At 34.6% G+C, this 26,227-nt stretch overlaps 1 protein-coding gene and 1 pseudogene across 1 annotated transcript; both read left to right on the top strand.

The window, feature by feature from the left end:
* Positions 1-291: 291 nt before the first annotated feature.
* Positions 292-24,900, top strand: CUNH11orf88 (chromosome unknown C11orf88 homolog). The gene is made up of 5 exons (XM_015590094.1): positions 292-517; positions 2,045-2,115; positions 22,026-22,085; positions 22,675-22,727; positions 24,843-24,900. Exons 1-5 carry the CDS (start codon positions 292-294, stop codon positions 24,898-24,900), a joined length of 468 nt encoding a protein of 155 aa, XP_015445580.1.
* On the top strand, positions 19,821-19,939 carry LOC112480474 (annotated as a pseudogene).
* Positions 24,901-26,227: the final 1,327 nt, after the last annotated feature.

Genomic DNA, 26,227 nt, shown 5'->3' with positions numbered 1-26,227 from the left:
GGCAGGTAGAAGGCTGACGGATAAGAGAGCTGCTACAACTGACTCTAACAGGACAGAAAACGACCCCAAGTTGATGTTTTGACTCTCCTATCTCGACCCAAGTTTAAGATTGGTCCCAAAGTTTGTGATCACTGCAGAAGTGGGCTTCAGATGGCCCACCAGCGCGCGCGGGACCCAAACATCTACAGAGGAAACTAAGGGCTTCCGGTGGGTTGTTGCCAACTTGGCAGTTCTCCGAGGGGCGGGGCTGGGAGAGGAGTGAGGGAGCTTGTAGAAGCGTCCTTAGTTGCTATGGAAACAAGGCCCAGAGCAAGTCCTAGCAGCGGAAAGGAGTCCTGTGAAATTTGTCCTCAGGGATTAATGGTGTTCACCGGTTCTACAGAACAGGACGCAAACTTGGCCAAGCAGTTCTGGATCGCGGCGTCCATGTATCCTCCTAATGAATCCCAGTTGGTACTGTCCAGAGGTAGCAGTCAGCGTCTGCCAGTGGCAGGGTCCTTTAAGAGCAATGCACCTGGTGAGTAGCTGCCTTTAGTTGATGATTTTTGCCTCCACCATGTTGATTCCGAAAGATAACAGAGCCCCTTCCAGGAGAAACTGCCAAATATCATTGTTTTGTCTTTCAATTACAGTTGATATATAATATTATTAGTTTCAGGTATATAGAATAGTGTTTAACCACAATAGTATTTAACCACTAGTGATCACCCCATATGTCTAGTACCCATCTGACACCATACATAGTTATTACAATATTATTAACTATACTCCCTGTGCTATACTTCACATCCCTGTGACTATTTTATAACTGCCAGTTTGTACTTCTTAATCCCTTCACCTTTTCACCCAGCCCTCCAACCCTCCTCCCATCTGTCAACCATCAATTCATTCTGTGCATCTATGAGTTTATTTCTGTTTGTTTGTTTGTTGTGTTTTTTAGACTCCCCATGTAAGTGAAATCATATGGTATCTGTCTTTCTCTGTCTGACTTATTTCACTTAGCATAATATCCTCTAGGTCCACCCATGTTGTCACACACGGCAAGATTTCATTCTTTATACAGCTGAGTAATAGTCCACTGTATATATTTACCACATCATCTTTATCCATTTGTCTATCAAATCTAATTCTAAAATAAGAATCTTTCATATCATGTGTCTAAAGCCCTATACAAATACTTCTTAAACCTTCCACACAAAAAGGATCAGTGGTATCTTTGTACATCTTAAAGTACATCTTAAAGTATCCTTTAGGTTATGGTATCTATTTGGCCAAACAGTATAATCTGAGAAAATGTTGTATCTTGGTAAAAAGGATATTAAGGATAGTCGTTTACATAATTGAGTTCGAACATGAGGTTCCTAGAGAAAGTTAAAGACAGAGTCAATATTAGCAGCCAAGTTCCCTGACCTGTAAGACCTTAGTAAGGCCTAAGATGTGAAAATTGTTATTGTGCAATTTTTATAGATACAGAAAACTATACCTTTAATGCCGTGGTTTTCCAATGATTTCTTTCCTTTTGTATTTTTTAGAGAAAAGTTACTTACAGTCTTTTCTTAAGAAAAACAGTAAGTACCAAGTTATATGTCTTTCAACATCCTGATTCCTAGATTCGTCAGAAAATGGGTAGTAAGTATAAGCATACAAGTTTATATGTTGGCATAACTTTCTGAATTACATATCAACACCCTGCCTCAGGAACCACCCTATTTATCCAGAGGAAAATGCCTAAATTCCTGTAATATGTTGAATAGGAATGTGAAAATTGGAATCTCTGATACTGCAAATATATTCTCTTTAGAGACTTTTTCTTGTCTGTGGACTCAGGCTTACTCATAGATTAGAGGTTCCCTGCAGCCATAGCTAATTAATTCTATTTTCAATTATTTATGAATCTGCTTTATAAAGTTTCAAGATAGTACATATTTGTGTTTACCTTCCTATTCTATAAATTACCTTTCAATCTTTATTTCATTTTAAATCAATATAATTGTAAAATCATGATAAAATTATTTTAGATTGAATTTAACTTTATTTCCTTTAGAGGGTACAGATGTCATTGCTGAAAACTTAAAGATTCATGAATCAGAAGAGAAAGAAAAGTATCTCCAAAAGGTAGGCCAGTATTTCAGAAGGTCATCTGATTTTCATTAAACTTTCTAAATAATCCCAATTACTCTTTTTTAACATGTATATAAAAATTTTCTTCTTCTTTCAAGCAAATGAAAAACCTTGATTTGAATTTTAATTGAAGATTAAGAAATTCTATTAAATTTTGGCTATTCTCAGTCTCTGCAAAAACCCAAGGATGTATAGGAACAACAGAATTGGAGGAGAAAGATGGATTCACACACTTTCATCAATTAGGCCCCAAACCATATACCGTGTTCTAAGAACAGAAATATTGTAAGAACAGGAAAAATTGAATAGAATTGACTGTCTTAATATGTCAAAATTAAATGATCAGAGGAATGAGTCTGTAATCTAGAACCATTTTCACTAAAAGCTGAAATTAAACACACTGGTGTTGTCAAATTAGCTGAACACATCTTTTTTGGCAATATCCTTTGTTTGCTTTGCATGATGCAAGCACAGCCATTAACTCAGCAATTAATGCAGTGATTTATAGAAACATTTTGTTTGGTTAATGGATAAATTCCATTTTTGTAACTGTTCCTGTACTATAAACACAAAGACAGAGGATTCACTTTGGCTTAATGTCTTTAATCATTGGACATATTGGCAAACTCTGAAAGACTTATCGGGAAATCTACATAAATTACAGAACAATGCATTCGAGTGTGCTGATCACATTAATTCACTCTGTGGACTATTGGTGATTCCTCCAAACAAATTAGGTGATTAGCAATAGTCAGCATTTTCTTCTCTCGAGGGTATTAGGTACTACATATGTATACCAGGACTTAAAGGGAGGGAGGGAGCCTAAATTTCAGTGAGGTAAAAATCATTAAAAATAGACTTCTTCAACACTTTTGGACTTAAAGTTTGATTTAATTTAATTGTTGGAAGGGATTAGAAATAAAAAAGACGAACTATTATCAATTTTTGTCATCTTTTGTCAAAAATTAAAACAATATGAGTTACAAGTGGATGTTCTGCTAATGGACTATCTTATATTAGTAGCCTAAGGACTGGATTCCTTGCCTCAGGTTCTTCTATTAACTTATTAATCACTTAATTCCACAGATATTTATTGAGAATCTGCTCTGTACCAAGTACTGTGCCTGATGCAGGAAATGCAAAGATAAGGAGTGGTCCCTGATCTCAAGGGACCACTGGTGGGGAGATAGTGAATTAAAGTCAATAATTATGATACATTATTATGATAGGTATATGCACATAAACTACGGGAACATATTAAAGGACATCAAAATCAAGCTGAAGGATTTAAGAACTCTTCCCAAAGGAGTTGAGTTGCAAAGACTGTATAGAGTTGACCAAAGAATATGCTAGGCAGTTCTCCATACTGCACTAGTTCTCTTACTACAAGCCAAATCCAATTATGCTCCTCTCCTACTACGTTAGTCTATTAGGGCTGCCATAACAAAATAGCACAGACTGAGTGGCTTAAACCACAGAATTTTATTTTCTCACAGTTCTAAAGGCTAGCAGTCTGAGGTCAAGTTGCTGTCAGAGTTGGTTTCTGATGAAGCCTCTCGGCCTGACTTGTAGATGGCCACTTACTAACTATGTCTTCACATGGCACAGAGAGTGAGCTCTGGTGTCTCTTCCTCTTATAAGGAGATCAGTCTTATTGTATTAGGGCCACACCTTTATGATCTCATTTAACCTTTTACCTCCCTAAAGTCTCTGTCTCCAAATACAGTTACACTGGCGGGTTAGGGCTTCGACGTAGGAATTGGGGGGTAATGCAATCCGGTCTGCATTTTTTCCCATGGCTTTCCATTTCTGCTGGATCAAGACCAACCCTTTAGCATGACATTCAAGTTCCTTTCCAATTTGACCATAACCCGACTGACTTCTCCTACCACTCTCTTCCTTCCCATATACCTCTCCCCCACCCCCAATGTAACCTACTCTGTACGGTTGGTTATCAACCACCGAAGTGGTGAATGGTTAAAATATATTTTTGCTAAACCTAAACATACACATTATCCTGTACATTAAGTCAAATGGGTCCTACAATACAGTATAGAAGATTCTATTTTTGAGAGTAGAAGAGGCCTAACAAAACAGCAAGCCAGCGGGAAAGAAAGAGAATGTTACTGAAACTGTGCTTAATCAGTACTGCACAGTACAGTTCTCTTCAAACGATGCCATGGTGCAAAAAGCAACCAAGAGAATCCTACAGTTTCTGAATGATCTTATATCCTCACACATACTATGATGTAGTATTCCTGACAGCCAATTTAGTGAGTGTATGTCATGTGCTATACACTACTAAGCAAAGCAGGTTACATGTCTCTTCTCATATTCTCCTTAAAACAGCCTCATGATGATTATCCCCATTTAATCAAACAAGTCTTAAATGATTTTCCAAAGTTCCCACAACTGGGAAGTGCCAGAGCCTAGATTCAAAGCCTATATCCTAATTCCAAAGCCCATGAGATCGTTGTGTTGTAACGATTGCTGGCCATGGCATTATACAAGTATACTGCCATATACTCTAAAATTCAAAACTACAGTATGAATACAAGTGTGAGAAACACTGTTCCTAGCCCTGCAGCTGTTTCTTCAACCTGCAATGCACTTTATGTCTCTACCTAAAAAGCTCCTCCTCATTTACCTTCAAGGCCAAGCTCAAATGCCACCTTCCCTGTGAAGCCTTCCCAGAGGTGATGTAGAAACTAGCAGGTGAACGGCTTCCTTCTCTATGCTCTCATAGCAAGTCCCATATACCTCTCATCCAGTATTTATCACAGTCTCTAATCTGTGTTACAGGTAATTATGTATGTTTCTGTCTTTTCTGCTAGATTACAGGTACCACAGTATAGTGAACTTTGGAGACAAAGTGGGTTTGGAAGTCTAATTCTGCCACTTACTATTTGTGTGACTTTAAGCAACCTATTAAATTCCTGTGAGATTCAGCTTCCTCATTAAATTCCTATTAAATTCCTTGAGGTTCAGATACAGAAGGAGGCATGATAAAGATATCCATGTCATAGAGTCGATATAAGATGTAAAGTGCCTGGCCTTAGTTTGCCCTCCACAAACGTTAATTTTCTTTTCTTCTGTGAGAGCAGAGGTCATTTCTTATTTGCTTAACCCTGGTGCTTTTCCAGTTATTGAAACTCAAAAATTTGTTGATTAAATAAATAAACAACTGCATAATTAAGTAATAAATGAACATATGCTCTATATAGTGATATTCCATTTTGTTTAGCCTTTCCACAAATATCCATCTAGAAAATTTTCTAAGCTGATAATTTTTGCAAAGATACTCCCAAAAGCTAATCTGTTTGCAATCGGCTTTTGGACCATTTTAGCATATCACCTCTCTTCTCAGTTTTGCTTTTACCTCATAGGTCTATACTGAGAGGAAAGATAACGCACTTTAAGTACTAAAACAGACTGTTTTTCTCAGTCTATAGTACCCTCTCTGCATTGCTACCACCACCATTCTAGAATTTTTAGCTTTAATAAAATATTTACAATGATCTATTTACTTTAAGAGAATCTTCTACATGTTTTAAACATCTACACTCATAAGTAAATTCCTGGTACAATTTTCATTTTAAAATGAGAAAAATATTTCCCATCAATTCTCTTAAAGGTTTTTTCTTCCACTATTTCCTTAAAATTAATGAAAAATCTAAAGACTTATTTTCCATCTCTCCTAAAATTACCTTTATAGCTTTTTCTCCTCAACTGATATTGGTTTTTCAGTTGTTGAAATTTTTTGAAACTTTAATGTTATAGCCTCCATTTTGGAATATTTTCCCAGTATACATTATAAATATTTTTGGTTAGTGGACAAAATGCTATTAATCTCAACTTCTATTTCTGTGATGGATGTCCACAGCAGAAAATCATAAACAATTGAGTCTGTCAAGATTAGATGGCTTACTCTGTCCATAAAGGGAACCTTATAGCACTATACTGGATCATTATTCTTCCTTTGAGAGTTCTAAAGTAGTCTGAAAACATTATAATAAATGAATAGTCAGCTCATTCTTTGAAATCATAAAACTAATTTGCTTTCTAGTTTCACCACCTTTAAGAAATCTCTTTAGATGATTATCTCTTTATGAAAAGAATTATAAATGATTCATTTTCTGGGAGAAGGAAGAAGAAATCAGAGCAGCATTTTAAGATGCGTATGTAGATGACGCATTCGGAAATGTCCACCTGGATTCTAAGTTTTAACAAGAGTGAATATAAACTAAACATCTTTACAAGGAAGTTATTCAATCTGCAGATCAGCATCCAGATAAACCTTTTCCTAGGAATGGGGTTTTAATCTGTCCTGTCACACAGCCTACACAGCCAATACTGACTATAGTGTAAGTCTAACTCAAAAGTGAGTTTGGTGTATGGCACTTCCGTGAACCAGAAGCAAATCATGCTATGATGAGGACATTCTTAGAAGAAGAAGAATCTAAGAAGCTTCACAAAGGTGTATTTTTAGGCACTGAATTATGAAAGTGGAAAACTTTAATGTTATTCTTTGTTATCATACACTTTCACAGTAGTAAGAGGGATACTCAGAATTACTGAAGTCAGTGTAAAGAGTCAAAACAGAGATGCAGGGAATTTCCTCTGTGTCATCGCCAGGATGCTCAAACAAAATCCTCTTTGGTGTCAAATTGATCAGGATTGGCTTCCCAGACAAATCTAAGTTTTCTCAGTAACAGTGTTATCTGGCTTTGTTTTAGTTTTGCTATCCTACCCTAATGTAATATTAACGAAGTTCCTTTTCACCCATAAACCAAATACCATTAGGAAGTAGTGGATTTCTCTTTCACCAATGAAAGATACTAAGTCATTTAAATTCTTGTCATTCCTAATTTATCAAAGAATTCAAGTGGAAGAATCATAAAACAGACTGTGTATTCACATTAACAAGCAAATATTTTGGTAGCAAATGATAATTAAAAGATTATATAAATATGAATTACTCTTTTATATTATCTATAGTACCACTTTGTTTTCAAATATTATTTAATCTTGGGAACATTTTCAGTTGACAGATGAGATTCCCCTCTTAATCTTTTCTAGTAACATCTATGGTTCATGAAAACATTCTTGGGGAAAGGAATGAGATTTGAGATCAAATAGCTGAATTCATTGCCCCAGACAGACCCAGCTTCAGAGCTGAATAAGGCCATGCCCCTTGATGCATCCCTTCCTCTTTTTCCCAAAGATCTGTATACTTTATCTTCTACACACATTCATCTTAAGAACACAATTAAACCCTGAGGTACAATTGCACAGGGACCCACACTAATTGCCTGCTTATAAACATGATTGAATGAAACTATTAAACGCAGAATGGAGCAAAAAAGGATCATGTCTTTTCTTAAATAAATGTAGAACTAACAATTTGATTCCAGTTACATAAAGCCTTATTGTTCAACTTAGTAAACACCTTATAAGCAGTAGGGCAAACTAAATAGAATTTATTGAAGAACCAGATTATTTCATGGATCAAGTGACTCAGAAAAAGGAATGTATCATGACATAACCAAAATCAAAACCATAACTGCCTTTTCTCTTTGCCTGTATCAAAGGTGAGAGGAAAAATCTGTGGGCAGGTTATATTGGAGCCAGATAATAAAGTTAAACAATTTATGTATCTAGATTTACTTAATCATTTTATCATTTTTTATGATAAGGTATGTTAGTCACATGAAGTATGGTCAAGAACGCCTTCAGAGCCTGAGGTGACACAGTCATTTGTGTAGTTGGCTGTTGAGATTTTACAGTTCCCCAAGCCACTATATTGGTAATATAGTGATCCTCATTATTCGTGGATTCCTTATTTGCAAATTCACTTATTGGCTACAATTTACTTGTAATCCCCAAATCAACACTCATGGTGCTTTCATGGCCACTGGTGGATGTTCAAAGAACAATGAAATATTTGAGTTGCCCAACACACACATTTCTAGCTGAGGTTGAACAAGATGATGTCCTGCCATCTTCTTTTAGCTCTTATACTATGAACATGTTTCCTTTTTGCAATTTATTTAGTGCCACATTCATTTTTAGATTTTTTAAAAAATGATTTTGCTGTTTAAAAATAGCCTCCAAGTGCTGAAGATCTGTCTAGTGTTATTGAGTGCAAGAAGTCGTGCTGTGCCTTATGGAGAAAATATATACATTAGATAAGCTTTGTTCTGACATGAGTTGTAAGTGCTGCTGGCCATGAGTTCAGAATTGACAAATCAACGATGTATTTTAAATAAGTTGTCTTTAAAGATAAGCACACATAAAACAAAGTTATATATTGACCCATTGATGAAATGTGACCTAAGTCAGGCGGGAACCTAAGAGCAATGGTTCAATATTCGCTAATTCACTGTTCTTAGCAACTTTATAAACCATGGCTACCATGAATGAGAATTGACTGCACTAAAATTGGTTGAATCATAGTTTAATATACATAGTTTAATATACAGTCTATTACTATCTGCTTCCTGCTACACCTCCCCAGCCTAATTTACCACCATTACCTTTAAGCGCAATTCACACTATAGCCATTTTGAACAACTTGTAGTTCCAAGAACCCACCAAGGTGTTTTATACCTCTGTGACATTGAACTTACCATTTATTCTACCTAGAAATGCCTTTCTCCCATGTTTCCCGTTTAACTAATGCCTATCTGTGCTTAAAAACTATTTAATGGTTACATTCAAGTCCTTCTTTACCCTCACACATTCCCCAGTCTGATACAAATGTTCCTTCCATTGTGTTTCCTTAGGACCCTTTACTTTCCCCGATCATAGTCCTGACATATACAGTGCTGTAGTATGTTTCTCCTGCAGGCTCTACATTCCTTAAGGAAAAGGATCATTACTTCTTTGACATTATGATCATAGGGCTGGACAAATAAGTGCTTATGAATGAATAAATGGTTTCACTTGTCTGGACCAGGACTGTTCCTTGAGTTAGATGGCATATGAGGCACTCATTTAACAGGAGGGCAGTTCAAAATCGAATTGACCAAGACTCAGAGGCCTCACAGACTATAGATACTTACTGGACAGACACGTAGTCAGTTGTGCAAAAGGATGTCCAAGCAACAGACAAGAGTGAAAATACAGTCTGTAGGTCACAGAAGAAAGCCACGTAGATGAACATTGTATGTTCTTTGAAGGAAATAATACCAGGAAAAAGCAATAGATAAAAATTAAAGGTCATGGTGTCAAGGTTCAATAGCATGAAAGAGAAACTTTGACATGGGAATTAGGATACAGGGTCAGAAGTGGAAAATAAGACAGGACCACTGTCCCAGAGTAGCTGAGATACCATACAAGGAAACAAGACAAAGAATTGAACTCAGGGGACAAGACAAAATTCCATATACTAGAACTTTGGTACGAGAGAGCTTTGGCTATACAAAAGAAAGCAAAGTCCTAGAAGCACATACTCTTCCCCCAGTGTTTTCACACTGCTAAACAGTTGTATTATTCCCTAGTGCCATACCCAGAAAACTAGAGTCATCGATATATAAGACAAATTGACATAACTATGGTAATTTGGCGGGGGGGGGGCGTAAGCCAAAACATATTGTTCCAAAATCAACTTACAAACAGTTGATTCTCTTGTTGAGATAAACTCTGTTAAGTAACTTTTTTAAATGATGTATTTTCATTTTAACAGTAACTCAGTAATTGATTCAAAAAAAATGAAGACGTTATTTAGGATAGTACAGTAGTCTCTTCTTATCCATGGGAGATGTGTTCCAAGATCCCCAGTAAATGCCTGAAACCACAGATAGTTCTGAAACGTATCTTTACTGTCTTTTCCTGTGTATACATACATACCTAAGATAAAGAGTAATTTAGAAATTAGGAACAGTAAGAGATTAGCAACAATAATGAATAATAAAATAGAACAGTTATAACAACATCCTGTAATAAAAGTTATGTGAATGTGGTCTCTCTCTCAAAATATTTTATTGTACTGGACTCACCCTTCTTCTTGTGATGATGTGAGATAATACAATGCCTATGTGATGAGATAAAGTGAGGCGAATGACATAGGCATTGTGATACAGCATTAAGATACTATAAGGTCACTTGAACATAAATCCTGTGATACCATGACAGCTGATCTAATGACCCAAACAGCTAAGTGACTAAAGGGTGGGTATTGTATATAGAGTGGGTATGCTGGACAAAGGAATAATTCATGTCCTGGGTAGGACAAATCAGGACGGCGTGAGGTTTCATCATGCAGCTCAGAGTGGTGTATAATTTAAAACTTATGAGTAGTTTATTTCTTGTATTTTCCATTTAATATTTTCAGACCATGATTAAATGCAGGTAACTGGAAACCATGGAGAGCAAAACCATAAATAAGGGGGAACAACTATATAAACTCTGAAACTTAGGATAAATTTTTAGGGCACTGAACAAGTATAAACAGAAAGAAAAAAGATTGCACTAGGCAATGGAGTACAACAGTGAACAACAGAAAAACATGTTTTAGAGATACAAACTCTGCCCTTTTGTGAAACTTGCAATTTAATCAGGGAGATAGGTATTTATAAAAGAATTACACATGATCATAGGAGAATGTGTAATAGGGCAGTACTGATCCAATCAAGGGAATCAGGGAGGATTTCTGCAAAGATTAAGCTGAGATTTGAAGGGAGAGTGAACATTAATGAGGCCAGCCAGAGTGGGTGGAGGGAGCATTGAGAGAGCATTCCAGGCATCAGAAACAGCCATGCAAAGACCCTGTGCTTCAAAAAGGCATGACACATTTCAGAAGCTGAATGACCAGTGTATTTATGTGATTAGGCAATTGGAAGGACAATAAGAAGCCATCGAGGGGTTTTAAGTTAGACTAGAGTCATCAATATATAAGACAAATTGACATAACTATGGTAATTTGGCGGGGGGGGGGCGTAAGCCAAAACATATTGTTCCAAAATCAACTTATAAACAATTGATTCTCTTGTTGAGATAAACTCTGTTAAGTAACTTTTTTAAATGATGTATTTTCATTTTAACAGTAACTCAGTAATTGATTCAAAAAAATGAAGAAGTTATTTAGGATAATATCATTTATTTGAAAAAGTTTAGGAGACTATAATATGGAGAATGTATTCAAAGTGGGGAAACCAGAGTGAAGGTCATTGCAATCAACCAGTTGGGAGATAACTGTAGCTTAGATTAGTAAAAAGTAGATAGATTTAAAAGATATTTAGAAAGTAAAAATAACTAGGACTTTAGTTACATGTTGGATATGGAAAGAAAATAATACAGCAAGTAGACCCAGGTCAATCCAAAGCAAATCCAATTGATGAGCTAAATGGTGACTAAAATTAGTTGAAATAATTATATGGCCCTAATCTGCAAGGTATCAAAGATGACTCATAGTTTGCTAGATTTCTTAACAGGATGGATGGTGACATTTTCTGAAACAAGGAACATTAAATAAAGATCAAGTGTGAGGTGTTTTTTGGAGAGGGAAGGAGTTAAAAATTCACTTTAGATATATTGAGCTTGAGGTGACTTTGAGATAAGCAAAGATAAGCCTATTTGAGCTGTCAAGTAGGCCTGTGAGTATATGGGCTAGAGAAATTATGGGCCAGGGATGAGATAGTCATCTGGATGGGGAATCCTCTACCTTCTTACAAACTAATTTCCTTCTTACAAACTAATGGGCAAGATAGGAAAGACATATCTGAAAGATGAGGTCAGTCCCATTCACCCATTCATCATATCTATGTAACCATCAACATGATGAAAACCTTATTTGTTTACTAAAGACAAGCCTTGATAATTATTACATACTGAATCATCAATAGAATATAATTCAATCATTATACACAGAAGTGTCCTTAATATATTTCATGCTCATATTTTTCTCAACATTATAATTCAAATCTCACATTGCTTTTTTAAAAATAAGTGCCTTTTAAAAAATTAAAGCTATTTTTAAAAATCACTTATACTTTTACTTTCATGCATTTGTTTTGTGTAAATGTTTTAAAACAAGAGCTATGCTCTTCAGGTAATTATTATTGGTTTTCCATCAAGATATATGTAACAGAACTAAGAAAAAATATGTAACAGAACCAAGGAAATACATATTTTTTCTTCTTTAAAACAAATAAATGCATATTTTATTGAAAACTACATTGAAGAAAAAAATACATCACTCCTTCTTATGCAATGACTGATATGTTTTTCTCATTTTAGTAAGCTGTCATTTTTTTAAGTGAAAATTATATATGTCAGAGCTGGGAATTGAGCCAATATAAGGCAGTTTGCAATAAGTATGGAAAGATGCTTATACATGCATTTTTTTTTCCTGCAGGTCTGCATTCTTCCTCCCTCCCATTAATAATCTTCTGACATCTTTCATCCACTCTCATAGATTACTGTATTTTTCTACCTTCTAAAAATCAGATTCATGCTGAAGAAAGCCTTTCCACTGATTATTTAAGCTGTCTTTTAAAGTGCATAGTAGATCATTTGAAGTTCAAAAGTTCCGAATCTTATTATAGTAGATATCAATTTACTATACAGAAGTTGTAGAATCTACATAACAGATTTCTATATAGACGCAGGGAATAGCAGTAAATTCATAGAGTAAATTCATAGTTGAAGCATTCTGTTATCAGAATCAACAAGCTAAGAAGTAGAATGCTGCCTTTTGAAATCAAGCCCAAATGTAAGACTTTTTACTAATAGTTTTACCTTAAGCCAATAATAATTCTCACCTTCCTCTAAATGGCATTTGTAACATAGAATAACAACGGAGCCTACTAAGGATTAAGACTCCGTGTAGAATCCTAGTTATCCTATTGGACATTTAACTCCCAATCATTGGCATAGAATTAAAAATTAAATTCTGGAGCCTAAAGAAAAAAATCAATCTCTGTAAAACCATAGAACATTGGTTCTGTTTAGGTAATACTCTAAATTTAGAGTGCAATAGTTACATGGGTTTGTTACACCCATTTTATAGTTAACTTGTAATAAAAAAATCCTATCATAAATATTTAACTTACATTAAAAAGGATCAAAGAAAGCACATCAATTTACAAGTACCACTATAATTCAACTATTGTTTACCTTTTTTCAAATTTTTTTAATTTTTCAATTACAATTGACATTCAATATTATATCAGTTTCAAGTGTACAACATAGTAGTTAGACATTTATATAACTTACAAAGTGATCACTCCAATGAGTCTAGTACCCACCTGTACTTTATGCTGTACTTTACATACTCATGACTATTTTGTAACTGCTAATTTGTATTTCTTAATCCCTTTACCTTTTCACCCAGCCCCCCAACCCTCTTCCCATCTGGCAACCATCAGTTTGTTCTCTTTATCTATGAGTTTGTTTCTGTTTCGTTTGTTCATTTATTTTGTTTTTAGAATCCACATATAACTGAAATCATATGGTATTTGTCTTTCTCTGTCTGACTTATTACATTTAGCATAATACCTTCTAAGTTCATCTGTGTTGTTACAAATGGTAAGATCATTCTTTTTACAGCCGAGTAATGTTCCATTGTATATAAATACCACTTCTTTATCCATTCATCTATCAATGGACATTTAGGTTGCTTCCATATCTTGCCTATTGTAAATAATGCTGCAATGAACATAGGGATGCATATATCTTTTTGTATTAGTGTTTTGTATTTCTTTGGAAGAATATCCAAAAGTAGGATTGCTTGGTCTATTTTTAATTCTTTGAGGAACCTCCATACTGTTTTCCATAGTGGCTGCACCAATTGGCTATCCCATCAACAGTGCATGAGGGTTCCCTTTTCTCCACATTCTTGCCAACACTAGTTTGTTGATTTATTGATGGTGGCCATTTCGACAGGTATGAGGTGATATCTCATTATGGTTTTAATTTGCATTTTCCTGACGATAAGTGATATTGAACATGTTTTCATATATCTGTCGGCCTTCCGTATGTCTTCTTTGGAGAAATGTCTCTTCATATTCTCTGCCCATTTTTTAATTATATATTTTTTGTTTTTGGTTTTTTTGGTGTTAAGTTGTATGAGTTCCTTATCTATTTTGGATATTAACCCCTTATCAGATGTATCATTGGCAAGTATCCTCTCCCACTGGAGTAGGCTGCCTTTTGTTTTGTTGATTGTTTCCTTTGATGTGCAAAACTTTTTAGTTTGAGGTAGTTCCATTTTTTATTTTCTTTCCCTTGCCTGAGGAGACATATCCAAAAAAATGTTACTAAAAGCAATGTCAAAGAGTTTACTGCCTGTTTTCTTATAAAAGCTTTATGGTTTTGGGTCTTACATTTAAGTCTTTAATCCATTTTATTCTTGTATATGGTATAAGAAAGCTGTCTAGTTTCAATTTATCTGTCCAGTATTCCCAACACTGTTTACTAAAGAGACAGTCTTTATCTCATTGTATAGTCTTGCTTCCTTTATCATAGATTAATTGACTATATGGATATGGTTTTATTTCTAGGCTCTCTACTCTGTTCCATTGATCCGTGTGTCTGCTTTTAATGCCAGTACCATGCTGTTTTATGCCAGTACCATTACTATAGCCTTGTAACATAGTTTGATATCAGGTAGCATCATACCTCAAACTTTGTTCTTCTTTCTCAAGATTACTTTGTTTATTCAGAGTCTTTTGCAGTTCTATATAAATTTTAGGATTATTTGTCATAGTTCTGTGAAAAAATCACATTGGTATTTTAATAGGGATTACACTGAATCTAGAGATTGTTTGTGGTAGTATGGACATTTTAATGATGTTAATTCTTCCTATCCTTGAGCATGGTATATGCTTCCATCTATTTGTATCTCTTCCAATTTGTTTCTTCAATATCTTATAGTTTTCCGAGTACAGGTCTTTTACCTCTCAGTTTAAATTTATTCCTAGGTATTATTTTGATGCAATTATAAATGAGATTGTTTTCTTAATTTCTCTTTCTGATACTTTATTATTGGTGTATAAAAATGCAGCTGATTTCTAAATGTTAATTTTATATCCTGCTATTTTATCATTTCTAATAATTTTGGGAGTCTCCATATACAGTATCATGTTATCTGCAAATGACAGTTTACTTCTTTTTTTCCAAGTTGAGTACCTTTTAATTCTTTTCCTTGCCTGATTGCTGTAGCTAAGGCTTCCATTACTATGTTGAATAAAAGTGGTGAAAGTAGACATCCTTGTCTTGTTCCTGATCTTAAGGAGAATAATTTTAGCTTTTCACCATGTTAACTTTGGGTTTGTCATATATGGCCTTTATTAGATTGAGGTATGTTCCTTCTATTCCCACTTTGCTGAGAGTTTATATAATAAATGGGTGCTGGATTTTGTCAAGTTCTTTTTCTGCATCTGCTGATATAATCATTTGATTTTTATCCTTCTCTTGTTTATGTGGTATATCACATTGATTTGCAGATATTGAACCAAACTCACACCCCAAGAATAAATCCTACTTGATCATGGTGTATGATCTTTTTTATGTATTGCTGAATTCAGTTAGCTAATTTTTTGTTGAGAACTATTCTTTACCTTTGAACCACTTTTGCAAAGTGCTACATGATACCATAAAATAAGTAAATTAACTTTGAACAAAGCTGACCCTAAACTGGATTAGCTCTCTCTGCTGTATACTCCCATAGCACACATTTTCTACTAGAATATAAATTTTTCTGTGAGAGCAGAGACTGCATTTATCTTCTTCACCATGGGTAATCCTAATTAATCCTTTATTTTCAGAATGAAGATTGAATGAAGAAACCATTCTGTCAGTGTGTGTGTGTGTGTGTAGGTATAGGTGTACTAAAATCTAGTATGTGTTTGAAGCAGTATAGCAAAAGGAGCATAGGATATGAAGTCAAACAGAACTGGGAAGGCCAGTTATCAGTTATTTAAGTGACCCTGAGGAAACCTGTTAATTTTTATGTGGTTGAATTCCTTCTATCTGTAAAGAGGGAATAATAATATCATCTGCCTCATTGTATTGGGAAGATTAAATGAGTCATCCCTCACACAGGCCTAATAACCAATAGTTTCTCAATGAAAGCTTATTTTTATCTTCTCTGTGGTCCCTCCCTTTTTAACCCATAATTTAAAAATAAAATTTTTGCAGGTACAAATAAGCTTTATTATTAAATTACATGCTTTGACTAAAGTAGTAAATCTCGAAGGGTGATAACTAAATACTAGAGGTATGGTCACCCAAGTATCGGCATCCTAGTTAAGAGACATGATCAAGATTGGCTTGTTCATATTGTTAAACTGACCCTCATGATATTTTCCCTTAATCTTCTTTATTTATCAACTGCAAAAATAAAAATTAGCACTGAAGAAATGTTTTGAAATTTCAACTATGGAACAAAAATGTGTGGGCCAAGTTAATTTAACTCTTGCACGTAAATAAAAAGTAATTAAATGTATCATGATTCCTCTCCCTACAAGTGTAGATTAAGAGGTGAATGTCATAAAGATTCTGAAAGTCTGGACCAATGGTTCTCAACCAGAACCCTGTCAAAAATCAAATGTTAAAAGAGTATTTTCAACTATACATACCTATTACAACAGTTTTTAGAAACTTAGAAAAAGACTCTAGGATAAATGCTAACTTACAGAATGCTAACTATTAGAAATGGTAAGAAGCAGAGCAAGTAGACCCAAGTCAGTCCAAAGCCAACCCAACTGATGAGCTAAATGCTGACTAAAATTAGTTGAAATAATTATATGCCCCTAATCTGCATAAGTAATACAGGTTTTGTTTGCTTGTTTATTTTGTTTTTGTGTTTGAGTAAATGGATGGGCCTGTTTTTTATTTCTTAAAATGGTTTAGTAAGTTATTTTTTTCTAGAAAATCATCCATTTTTCCTACATTTTCAAATTTATTGATGTAAAGGATTCATAGTGTTTTTTAATCATCTTTTTAATCTCTGCTGTAGCTCCAGTTATTACTCCTTTCATTTCTAATCATTTGTATCTTTTTCTTAAGTAATTATACCAAAAGATTATCTATTTTAAGAGTTATTTCAAAAAAACAACATTTGACCTCTATTATATTTTTGTTTTTTATATTATTACTTATCAATGTTTATTACTTCTCTCTTCAATTTTGGGTTATTTTCCTTCTAACTTCTTTCCCTTTTGCTTGTTTCTTAATTTCCCATCTTATTTCTTTTCTAATATAATCATTTAAAGCTATAAATATCTCTCAAAATATTATTTTAGTTATATCTCATAAGCTATATAGTATTTTCATTATTATAGCATTTTAAGTATTTTTAAATTTATATTTTTATTTATAATTTGTCTGATGAGTTATTTTGAAGTGTGCTTTTTAATTTTAAAATGTAAGAATCTTATTTGTTTTTTATTTCTAATTTAATTATATTGAAGTCAAAAACATAGTTCCTATCTTCTACTAAATTGAGTTTAAACAGGGCTATCTTTATGTCAGAGTGCTCAATCTGATGCCATTCAACTATCCTACCCTTTATACCTCCATTCCCCAAAATACACATCTTATCCAAGTCAAGACAAGCTTATCACAATCTTTAAACATCTTTAAGCTCATTTTTACCTCCATGTCTCTATTTATTTTTTTATTGAACTGTGCTCTTCTTTTCATCACTGAATATGCTTTTTGTTTTATGATCATTAAACTAGCCCACTACTTCCCTAGCTGCCTTTCTTCCTTTGATGCATTATTTTTAAATCCTTAGATTATTTATTTTGCAGCTTCCTTAATGTTCTAAAAGTTTTACATGTTTTAAAATTTCAAACTTATACTAAGATTCAGCAATGGGTTTGTATAAATATTATCTTCCTTTATGTGCTTTTTTTCACCTTTTCTGGCGTTTGTGCCATAAGCATATATTGTACTTATATTCAATGGAAAGAATGCAGCATTTTTTAAAATTTCCATTTGAATTAATACATTTCTCCCAGTGCTTTTTAGTCTGTTTTCTTCATTTTTTTTTCCTTTCAGACTATCTCATCCCCTCACTATATGATAATATTTTTGAGACCTAACTACATAACATATAAACTATAAGTCCTTTGCACACATTCTTATTAATCCTCAGAACAATTCTGTCTGAGAAGCATTATAATTAGTCTATTGCAGTTAGGAAGCTGAAGCTGAAACAGTAAGTGACTTTTTCAAAGTCACACAGCTAAAATACAGTAAAGACAGTTTGAGCCTGGGTCCATCTGACAGTGGAGCCAGAGTGCTTAATTAACTACTATACCATTCTGGTTTCAAGAGTTTCTAGAGTCTAGATGTGTTGCGATGGTTGCCAAGTAAATAAGCAAAGAGCTGATTTTGGAATCAATGTAATACTCCTCTAAAATATTCTTAGGATTAGATTCAGCAATTCAACTTTTATACTATAATAGTCAAGAGAAAATTTCTTTTGGTAATGTAGATAGGTAATCAGAGAAATAAATATTACCATATGTTATTTTTGATTAATGTTTTAGTAAAAACCTTTCTTTTAAAGTCTAGTGTGTATCGAAAACTTTTTCCACCTAAAGATTAACTGAGGAAAAAGTTTATAATATACTGGAGAATTTGTGAACGAAGGAATTTCACTGCATAATTCAGGGCAAATAATATCTTAGATATCTCTCCTTATTTCTCTTTTCTTCCTTCTAATTCTATTCACCAACTCACCCATAGGTCAGAGATTGAATCTTCAGAAATCTTCCATGCCTGAAGGTGGGCAATCCTTCTTTTTCCGCTCTCCCAAATTTAGAAAGTACTGAAAGAAAAATTTTCTCTCATCATCATCACCATAAATAATATAATAGCTACCATTTATTAAATATCTACCATATGACATGTATTATGTTAAGCAATGTTTATATTTTTTCCAGTTTCACAACAACCTTCCATATAGATGAGAACCAATGTGGCTTTGCTTTTGGTGCATTATATTATAAAATTTATTAGGCACTAAAATCCATTATAATAAAAAAGGACCTGAAATAAAAATAAAAAAGAATAAGTTTTTTAATTCTATTACTCTAGAATCTTGTAACTAAACATTTGTCTATTTTTATATTATAAGCATTATAAAAACATAACTACCCAATAGTTGCCCAGAAGATAATCACATAGGGAATTTTAAAAACTAAACTTACCCCTGTTTAATTTCACTTTCTAAAACTTTTTTTTTGCTTAGGCTAATAATTGCCTATTAAACAGTATAATGATTTCATTCATACATCATGACTCAATCAATTCAATTCAACAGAAATTCATTGACTATAATATATGAGGCACTGCTAAGCTCTAAGGAAGGATAAAAAGATGAGTAAGATTCTGAAAGAGACACAGTAGCAACTGTGAGATAAAGCAAGGAAAGTACGATCAATACTGTAATAAATGTATCAAGTGCTGTGTAATCACTTAAGGGAGCAATTGGTTCTAATCAGGTACATGTATAAAGGAAAAGTTGAAAATAAAACTAATATTGAATACCTACATTGAAAATATCCTAGGTTTTTATCTACAGACATAATTTTATTCAATCCATAGCAAATTGACAGATATTATGATATTTCGTTTTAAAAATACCCTAAACTTTTTTCTTTCAATATCTGTGATAGATGATGCCTAATATTCAAGTAAAAAGAGAAATCTTTTCCCAAAATAAATAAAATAAAAATTTTGTAGTCTACAGCCATGCTACCCTGAATAAGCCTGATCCCGTCTGATCTTGGAAGCTAAACGGGATCGGGCCTGGTTAGGACTTGGATGGGAGGCCACCTAGGAAGACCAGGTGCTGTAGGGGTAAAAATTTTTAAAATAAGGGATTGTAAACTGACAGGGTCCTTGCAATCTGTGAGGTCAACCAATGGTTACCTCGCCTAAAAAAAAAAAAAAAAAAAAAATTGTAGGCTCATGAAAGGCAAGATTAATACGACCTAAACAGAATGATGCAAAGCCAAGGCACCAGTGTATCTGGCCCAGTTGCTGACTACTGCCCCCAGCATGAGCTTTTCCTCTCATGTATCTTAGTGTAGCATGCCTGAGGTTTGCAGCTTCTCTTGCAGGCATCAGGACTAAAGAATCATCTTGAGGAATCACTTAGCAATACAGCAGCCTCTAGAGCTCTGCACACCCTATTTCCTCTGCTGCAAAAGCTTTCTTCCCCATTTTGTCTCTATTGTTATCTGGTGACTACCACTTTCAGGTCTAACCTTGGATAGCACCTCTGGGACATCTTCTCTGAGTCTCCCCCAACAGATAGATACACACTATAGCCAGAATTAAGGATCTATCTTCAGTCCTCTAATTGCATTCTATAATAACCCTATTGTAGTGCCTTTGAAACTACTTACTTGTCTTTTTCTCCACAAGTCTGTAATCACTTTGCAGGCGGGATTTGTTTTTTGTTCAGCCCTTTGCACAGTAATGTGATATCATAGGTGCTCATTGCGAATTGAAATGTGTCCCTCCAAAAAAAGGTATGTTGAAGTCCTAACTCCCAGTATCTTGAAATATGACCTTATTTGGAAATAGTCTTTGTAGATGAAGTTAGTTAAAAACTTAATACTGGAGTGAGGAAAACCCCTAATCCAATATGACTGATGTCCTTATAAGATAGCCATGTGAAGACAGAAACACATGGAGAAAGCAATGTGACAATAAAGACAAAGTTTGGAGTTATACAGCTGCAAGCCAAGGAATGCCACCGATTGCAGGCAAAAACCAGAAAGTAGAAAGAGGCAAGGAAGGATTCCTCTACAGTTTTCACAGGGAGCATGGCCCTGCCAACATCTTCATTTTGGACTTCTATCCTCCAGAACTGTGAGATAATGAATATCTGTTGTTTTAAGCCACCCAGTTATGACATTTTGTTACAGCAGCCCTGGGAAAATAGTACTGTGCTCAATAAATTGGAATGGACGAAGGGATGACTTAGAATTTTACCTGGCTATAACAAATCTATATCTATTCTTGGTTATTCCTTGCTTCTAGCCTTGATCTAAACAAAACTTCTTTCATTTTATTTGGCCATTTGAAGCCACAAGTTTTATTTATCAGATCCTCAGGTTTTTCTTTTGTTTTCAAATACTCTGAATGTAATTTTCTACCTGGTTATCTCCGAAACATGAACAAAACTGGATTCTATGAAAAAAATTGTACTGACATCTGCCTCTTTTTATATAGTCTGTATCTTTATAAGTCGTTGTGTCTGCACTAAATTAGTTTTTACATTTAGGAAAACTTACCTAAGAATGTACATGTCTTGATATCTAAAATACAGGAAAGATGAGAGAATAAGGCTTTGTTCCACATGCAAGCTACTAAGAAGCGCCCTGTTGTTGTGGACTTAGGTGGTGGTATGCTGTTTGAGCTTGCTGATTTTGCATCTTAACTACTATTTAATTTAGTGTGGTGGTCAATCGCTTGGGCTTTGTTGTCAAATACGGCTGGTATCAAGTCCCATTCTGCCACCTAATAGCTTAAGTAAGCTATTTAACCTTAAGTAAGCTATTATACAGATTCCTCATCTGTAAAACAGGATAATAGTAGTCTCAAACTTCTGAGTTATTATAAGAAAACAATGACATAATGTATATAAAGTCCTGAGCATAGTCCATGTAGTAAGGCCTTAATAAAAGTTAGTTGTTATCAGGTAAGCAAGAAAACCACCTTCTGTTTAGCGTCAAAATCAAATTATTCTGTAGAGCAGCATCTTCTGGAATAAAAACTGGATTGTTACAAATGCAAAGTATAAATCTATGCTGGAAAAAATATTTTTAAATTTTACCAAAAAATACAAGAAGGAAAATGAGAAGAATTCTACTCTCAATGGACCCAAAGCTTTATTAATGAGTCAAAAGACTTATCCATATTTTTTTTCCTCTTAGGCTAAAAGGAGAGATGAGATTCTCCAACTCTTAAGAAAACAAAGAGAAGAAAGGATCTCGGTGAGACTGCTAGTGAAGCATTCGGATAAGTTTATGTTGGAAAGGGGCGAACTATGGCAAATTCTTAGACATTTTATAGATTGACCTCTTGAATCTAGATACCCGTGGTCCGGAGCCTTCTATATACTAGAGGAGAGCAGGGTATAAACATCAGATAATTTGGCGATCCTCGATAAACAAAAGATATCTCCAGAGTACGTAGCCCTGCTGGCGCAGAAATGAGATGTTATTGTCAGTGGGCTTATTGTCACATAAAGCTGTAGTATATTAACATGAGCTATTATTTGTTTTACAATGATTGATCTTACGTAGATCATACAAAAATGAATGCTAAATGAGGAGAAACAAACAATAAAAACAATAATAGCACCCGTGAACTCATAAATGTACAAACACACACCCTCCTGAATGAACCCCAGATTCCCTAATCTGGAACATTTCTGACCCCACAGTCTCCAGATTTAAGTAGTCTGTATAAACTCTATGATAATTTTACCTCAGGTTGTTTTCCAAGTAAGTAAGTTTCAGTCAGCACAAGAAGTAAAACATTTTCTTTTTGATTTTTGTTTTTGTTTTTGTTTCGTTTTAGAAAGAATTGGTTTCCCTTCCTTATAAACCAAAGACCAAAGTACACAAAGCAAAGTAAGTTTACGTCTGTCAAATATTCTCACCTTTCTAGTTACGCCATAAGGAAGCACTTTCTTCTACTCACTTTGCCCCTACCTTCAAATCTTCTAAAAACTCACCCACTGTTTTAGAAATTATTTACCTTGAATAAATTTTCTTCTCCTCATCTACATTAAAACCTGTGTGTCCACTTCCATATTGTGCAACAGGCAAGCATAAGTTGGTGTAAACAGGAAAGAAAGTAAATCAACCTTGAATCTCTGTACGCATTATCTTTCCCTCCTTTCACATCCTGGGTTATTGTACTCACCTGCCATCACACTCTCTCAGCTCTCTTCTCCCTACCCACACTTGGCTCCACCATCCTTAGCAAACCAACAGGTCTTCTAATAAGTGGTCTCCAAGCTTTCCGGCACAAGGGACCAGTGCTCCTATGAGTATCTAAAGGCCGATGACCTGAGGTGGAGCTGAGGTGGTGATGCTAGCACTGGGGAGCAGCTGCAAATACAAATGAAGCTTTGCTTGCTTTCCTGCTGCTCACCTCCTGCTGTGTGGCCCGGGTTCCTAACAGTCCATGGACAGGTACCTGTCTGAGGCTCTCAAGTTAGGGACCCCTGTTCTAGATTATCAACTCTGATATCACCAATGGCAAACCTAAGGGTTGCTAAATCTTAATTCATGTAGCAAGGGCTTTAGCCTCAAAGGGCGGGTTAATAGCCTTATCCTTGGAATAATGTTAGAGTAGGTCCAGGCACATGGTCCAAAAGAGTTTAAAAGAAACCAGCTACCACCAGTTAATCATTAAAGAACTCCTAATAAAAATCTCTCCATTTTCGTATTAACACTGAAAACTAGTGTGGCTAACTCAACATTAATTTTATAAGTATTTATTTGCATACTACTTAAAGGAAAAAATCGTTAGAAAGTAATAGAATTTTTATTCTTATCTCATTGGTATTGAGGCTGACTCTCTTTATCAAATGTTTTTTAAAAATGAATGTCTACACTAATTTTAATAACTTCTGAAAAAGTAAAAATATCATTTAATCATCTAGCTATATTGTCTACACAATGCTCAGCAACTTAATTTCTTGCTTTTTAGCCAGATGATTAGACTTAGCCTCTAAGAGTGGAAGTAAAACTAGTCCAGTCAAAAGGTTCACTTATCTGATTCAACAATGGATGAAGACTGCTGTTTGAATAGCATCAACAAATATGTCTGGTACTTTAGCTTTCCGAGTATATTTTTTTAGGAATGATCAGAACATTTCTGCTACTATGCATGTGGATCCACTTAAGAGTAAAATATTACTTCAAAGCTTGAACAGATAATTCCTTTAATAATTTAAATGCTTACTTAATTCCTTTTGTATGTCAACTTGCCCATTCTCCCTCCTCTGTTCTGAAGCCTTGAATTTCATTTCATTTCACTGTGACATCTTCTCTTTCTGAGTTTCTTATACAGTTACCATCTGTACCATTGTTTTAACAATTGATCACACACTACTTTATGCCAATATTTTATAATTATTTAAATCTTACTATCTCTTGAGTTGTTATTTAACTTTTCACATACTTTTAACTTGTAAGCTCCAGGAGAAATTGAGTCACCAAAAGTGCCCAGCACACTGCCTACATGTAGGAATTCAGAAAATATTTGTAAAAAAAATTAGTTCAAAAATAGTTCTAATTTAGAAAGTGATTTTTAGTCTATGGCCATGCCACCCTGAATATATCTGATCTCGGAAGCTAAGCAGGGTCAGGCCAGTTAGTACTTAGATGGGAGACCACCTAGGAAGACTGGGTGCTGTAGGCGTTAAAAAAAAAAAAAAAAAAAAGTGGTTTTTATACTATTAATTTTTACACTTTTTTAAATTTTGAAAGGTTTTTAGACACAATTGTAAAATACTTTAATTTGTCCTCTCTTTCCTCCCTCTATCCTTTCCTGTCTGCCCCAAATGCCCCTATATACTTAGATCCATCTTAATCATCCCTTTTCCAACAGACCTTAAAATAATCCAGGTCCCCTTGTGCCAGAAAGAAAGAACTAAAAAGTGTGTACTATAATAAGGTTGTGTTCACAACTACAGAGTTCTATATCTTGAAACTGATTCATATTACTGCCAACAGAAAAGTGATTCCAGAGTCAAATAAAGAAGACCAAGAAGAAGTTAAAGCCTTGAACTAATTTGGTTGACACATGGTAGAGGATGGCTCACTTAGATCTTCACTTTTGAAACAACCTGCTCTTATATCAGGATCTTTGGAACCACTTAGTTAAAATAAACAAAGAAATAAAAGTTAAATATGCAACACTTCTAGAAATTTCACCATTATTGAATACTTACATCTATTTTACCTATTGGATAATGCTGGGTTTGACACCATACAGTAATCACCTCTCTCATACATTATCAAACTCCTATTTATCTTGTTTTTATTTGAAGGGTAGTTCCAGAATTGCTGTATTTGATCTATATTATGAATATCAGATAAATAAGAAATAGAGGCTTTATGTGCCCCAATTTGTAGACCACCAGTAAAAACAATACGGAAACACGGATGAAAGGGCAGTCCTGCAAACTGTAAAGTCAATTTGTTGTTAAAAAAAAAAAATGTCTGTTTTCCAAAATTTGGTTGATTCAGTTTCTGGAACATGTTTGAAGTCAGAAATGAATTGCTTCTAGTTCTGTGAAGCTGGCTTAGCACTATATGTAGGTAATACCTGTCCCAACCTCCCTCACTTTCAAAAGTCATTACCTTCAGTATATTTTGGGAAAGAGAAGGTTAAGTATTTGTCTCTTCTGCACTGTTCAGCTGGCATTCCTACTCAGGGTTGTACGCTCTGCTCCAGTGCTCGCAGCTCTATTTAGGACTGCCATTCACTTTGCTCTTGGCCTCTACCTATAACTCCTGGATTTAACGTACTTAAGATACAGCTCCCATCCACAGTGCCAACAGAGGAGTGGGTGACCCACTGGTCAGGACTTAATCACAGGAATATACCAAACTGCAAGGGAGGCTTGAAAATAGGCTTTAAGTGGGGGACCATCTGCCTAGTTAAAATTCAGGACTCTATCACTAAAAGAAGTGGAGAATGGATATTAGTGGACCACTAGTAGTTTCTGCCACAAAACTATTTGAAGAAAAGATATTTCGAACAAAAGGAAGGTAGTCAGGCCTAGAAAAGGAAAGTTTAGAAAGTTATGAAATGGCAATCTCATCTCAGCAGTATCAAGAATAAAATGTACCCCATCAGAGGGATGTGTTTGTCTGTCAGACAGATAGATCTCTATTGTGAAGATGGACATAGTAGGTTATCAAAGCCTAAACTTTCAAATCATGTAATTAATTTCCTTTGTTCTAATTCCATGCTCACTGAGAAATCTTTTCTTGCTCAGAGGGAGAGTATGTGTTCAAGAGGCCAGCACAAACACTGGTTTACCTGATGATTATATTTCTCAATGTGTGTGTATGTATATCTATATGTGTGTGTGTGTGTGTGTGTGTGTGTG

The sequence above is a fragment of the Pteropus alecto genome, unplaced genomic scaffold (assembly GCF_000325575.1).
Source record: "Pteropus alecto unplaced genomic scaffold, ASM32557v1 scaffold224, whole genome shotgun sequence".
NCBI classification, from domain to species: Eukaryota; Metazoa; Chordata; class Mammalia; order Chiroptera; family Pteropodidae; genus Pteropus; species Pteropus alecto.
Note: the sequence above shows the minus strand (reverse complement) of the source record. Positions and strands in the feature narration are given on the sequence as shown.

Coding starts and splice junctions, on each gene's coding strand:
- CUNH11orf88 (XM_015590094.1), top strand. CDS start 292: ATGGAAACAAGGCCCAGAGCAAGTCCTAGCAGCGGAAAGGAGTCCTGT. Junction 518..2,044: donor CTTTAAGAGCAATGCACCTG/GTGAGTAGCTGC, acceptor TATTTCCTTTAG/AGGGTACAGATGTCATTGCT. Junction 2,116..22,025: donor AAGAAAAGTATCTCCAAAAG/GTAGGCCAGTAT, acceptor TTTTCCTCTTAG/GCTAAAAGGAGAGATGAGAT.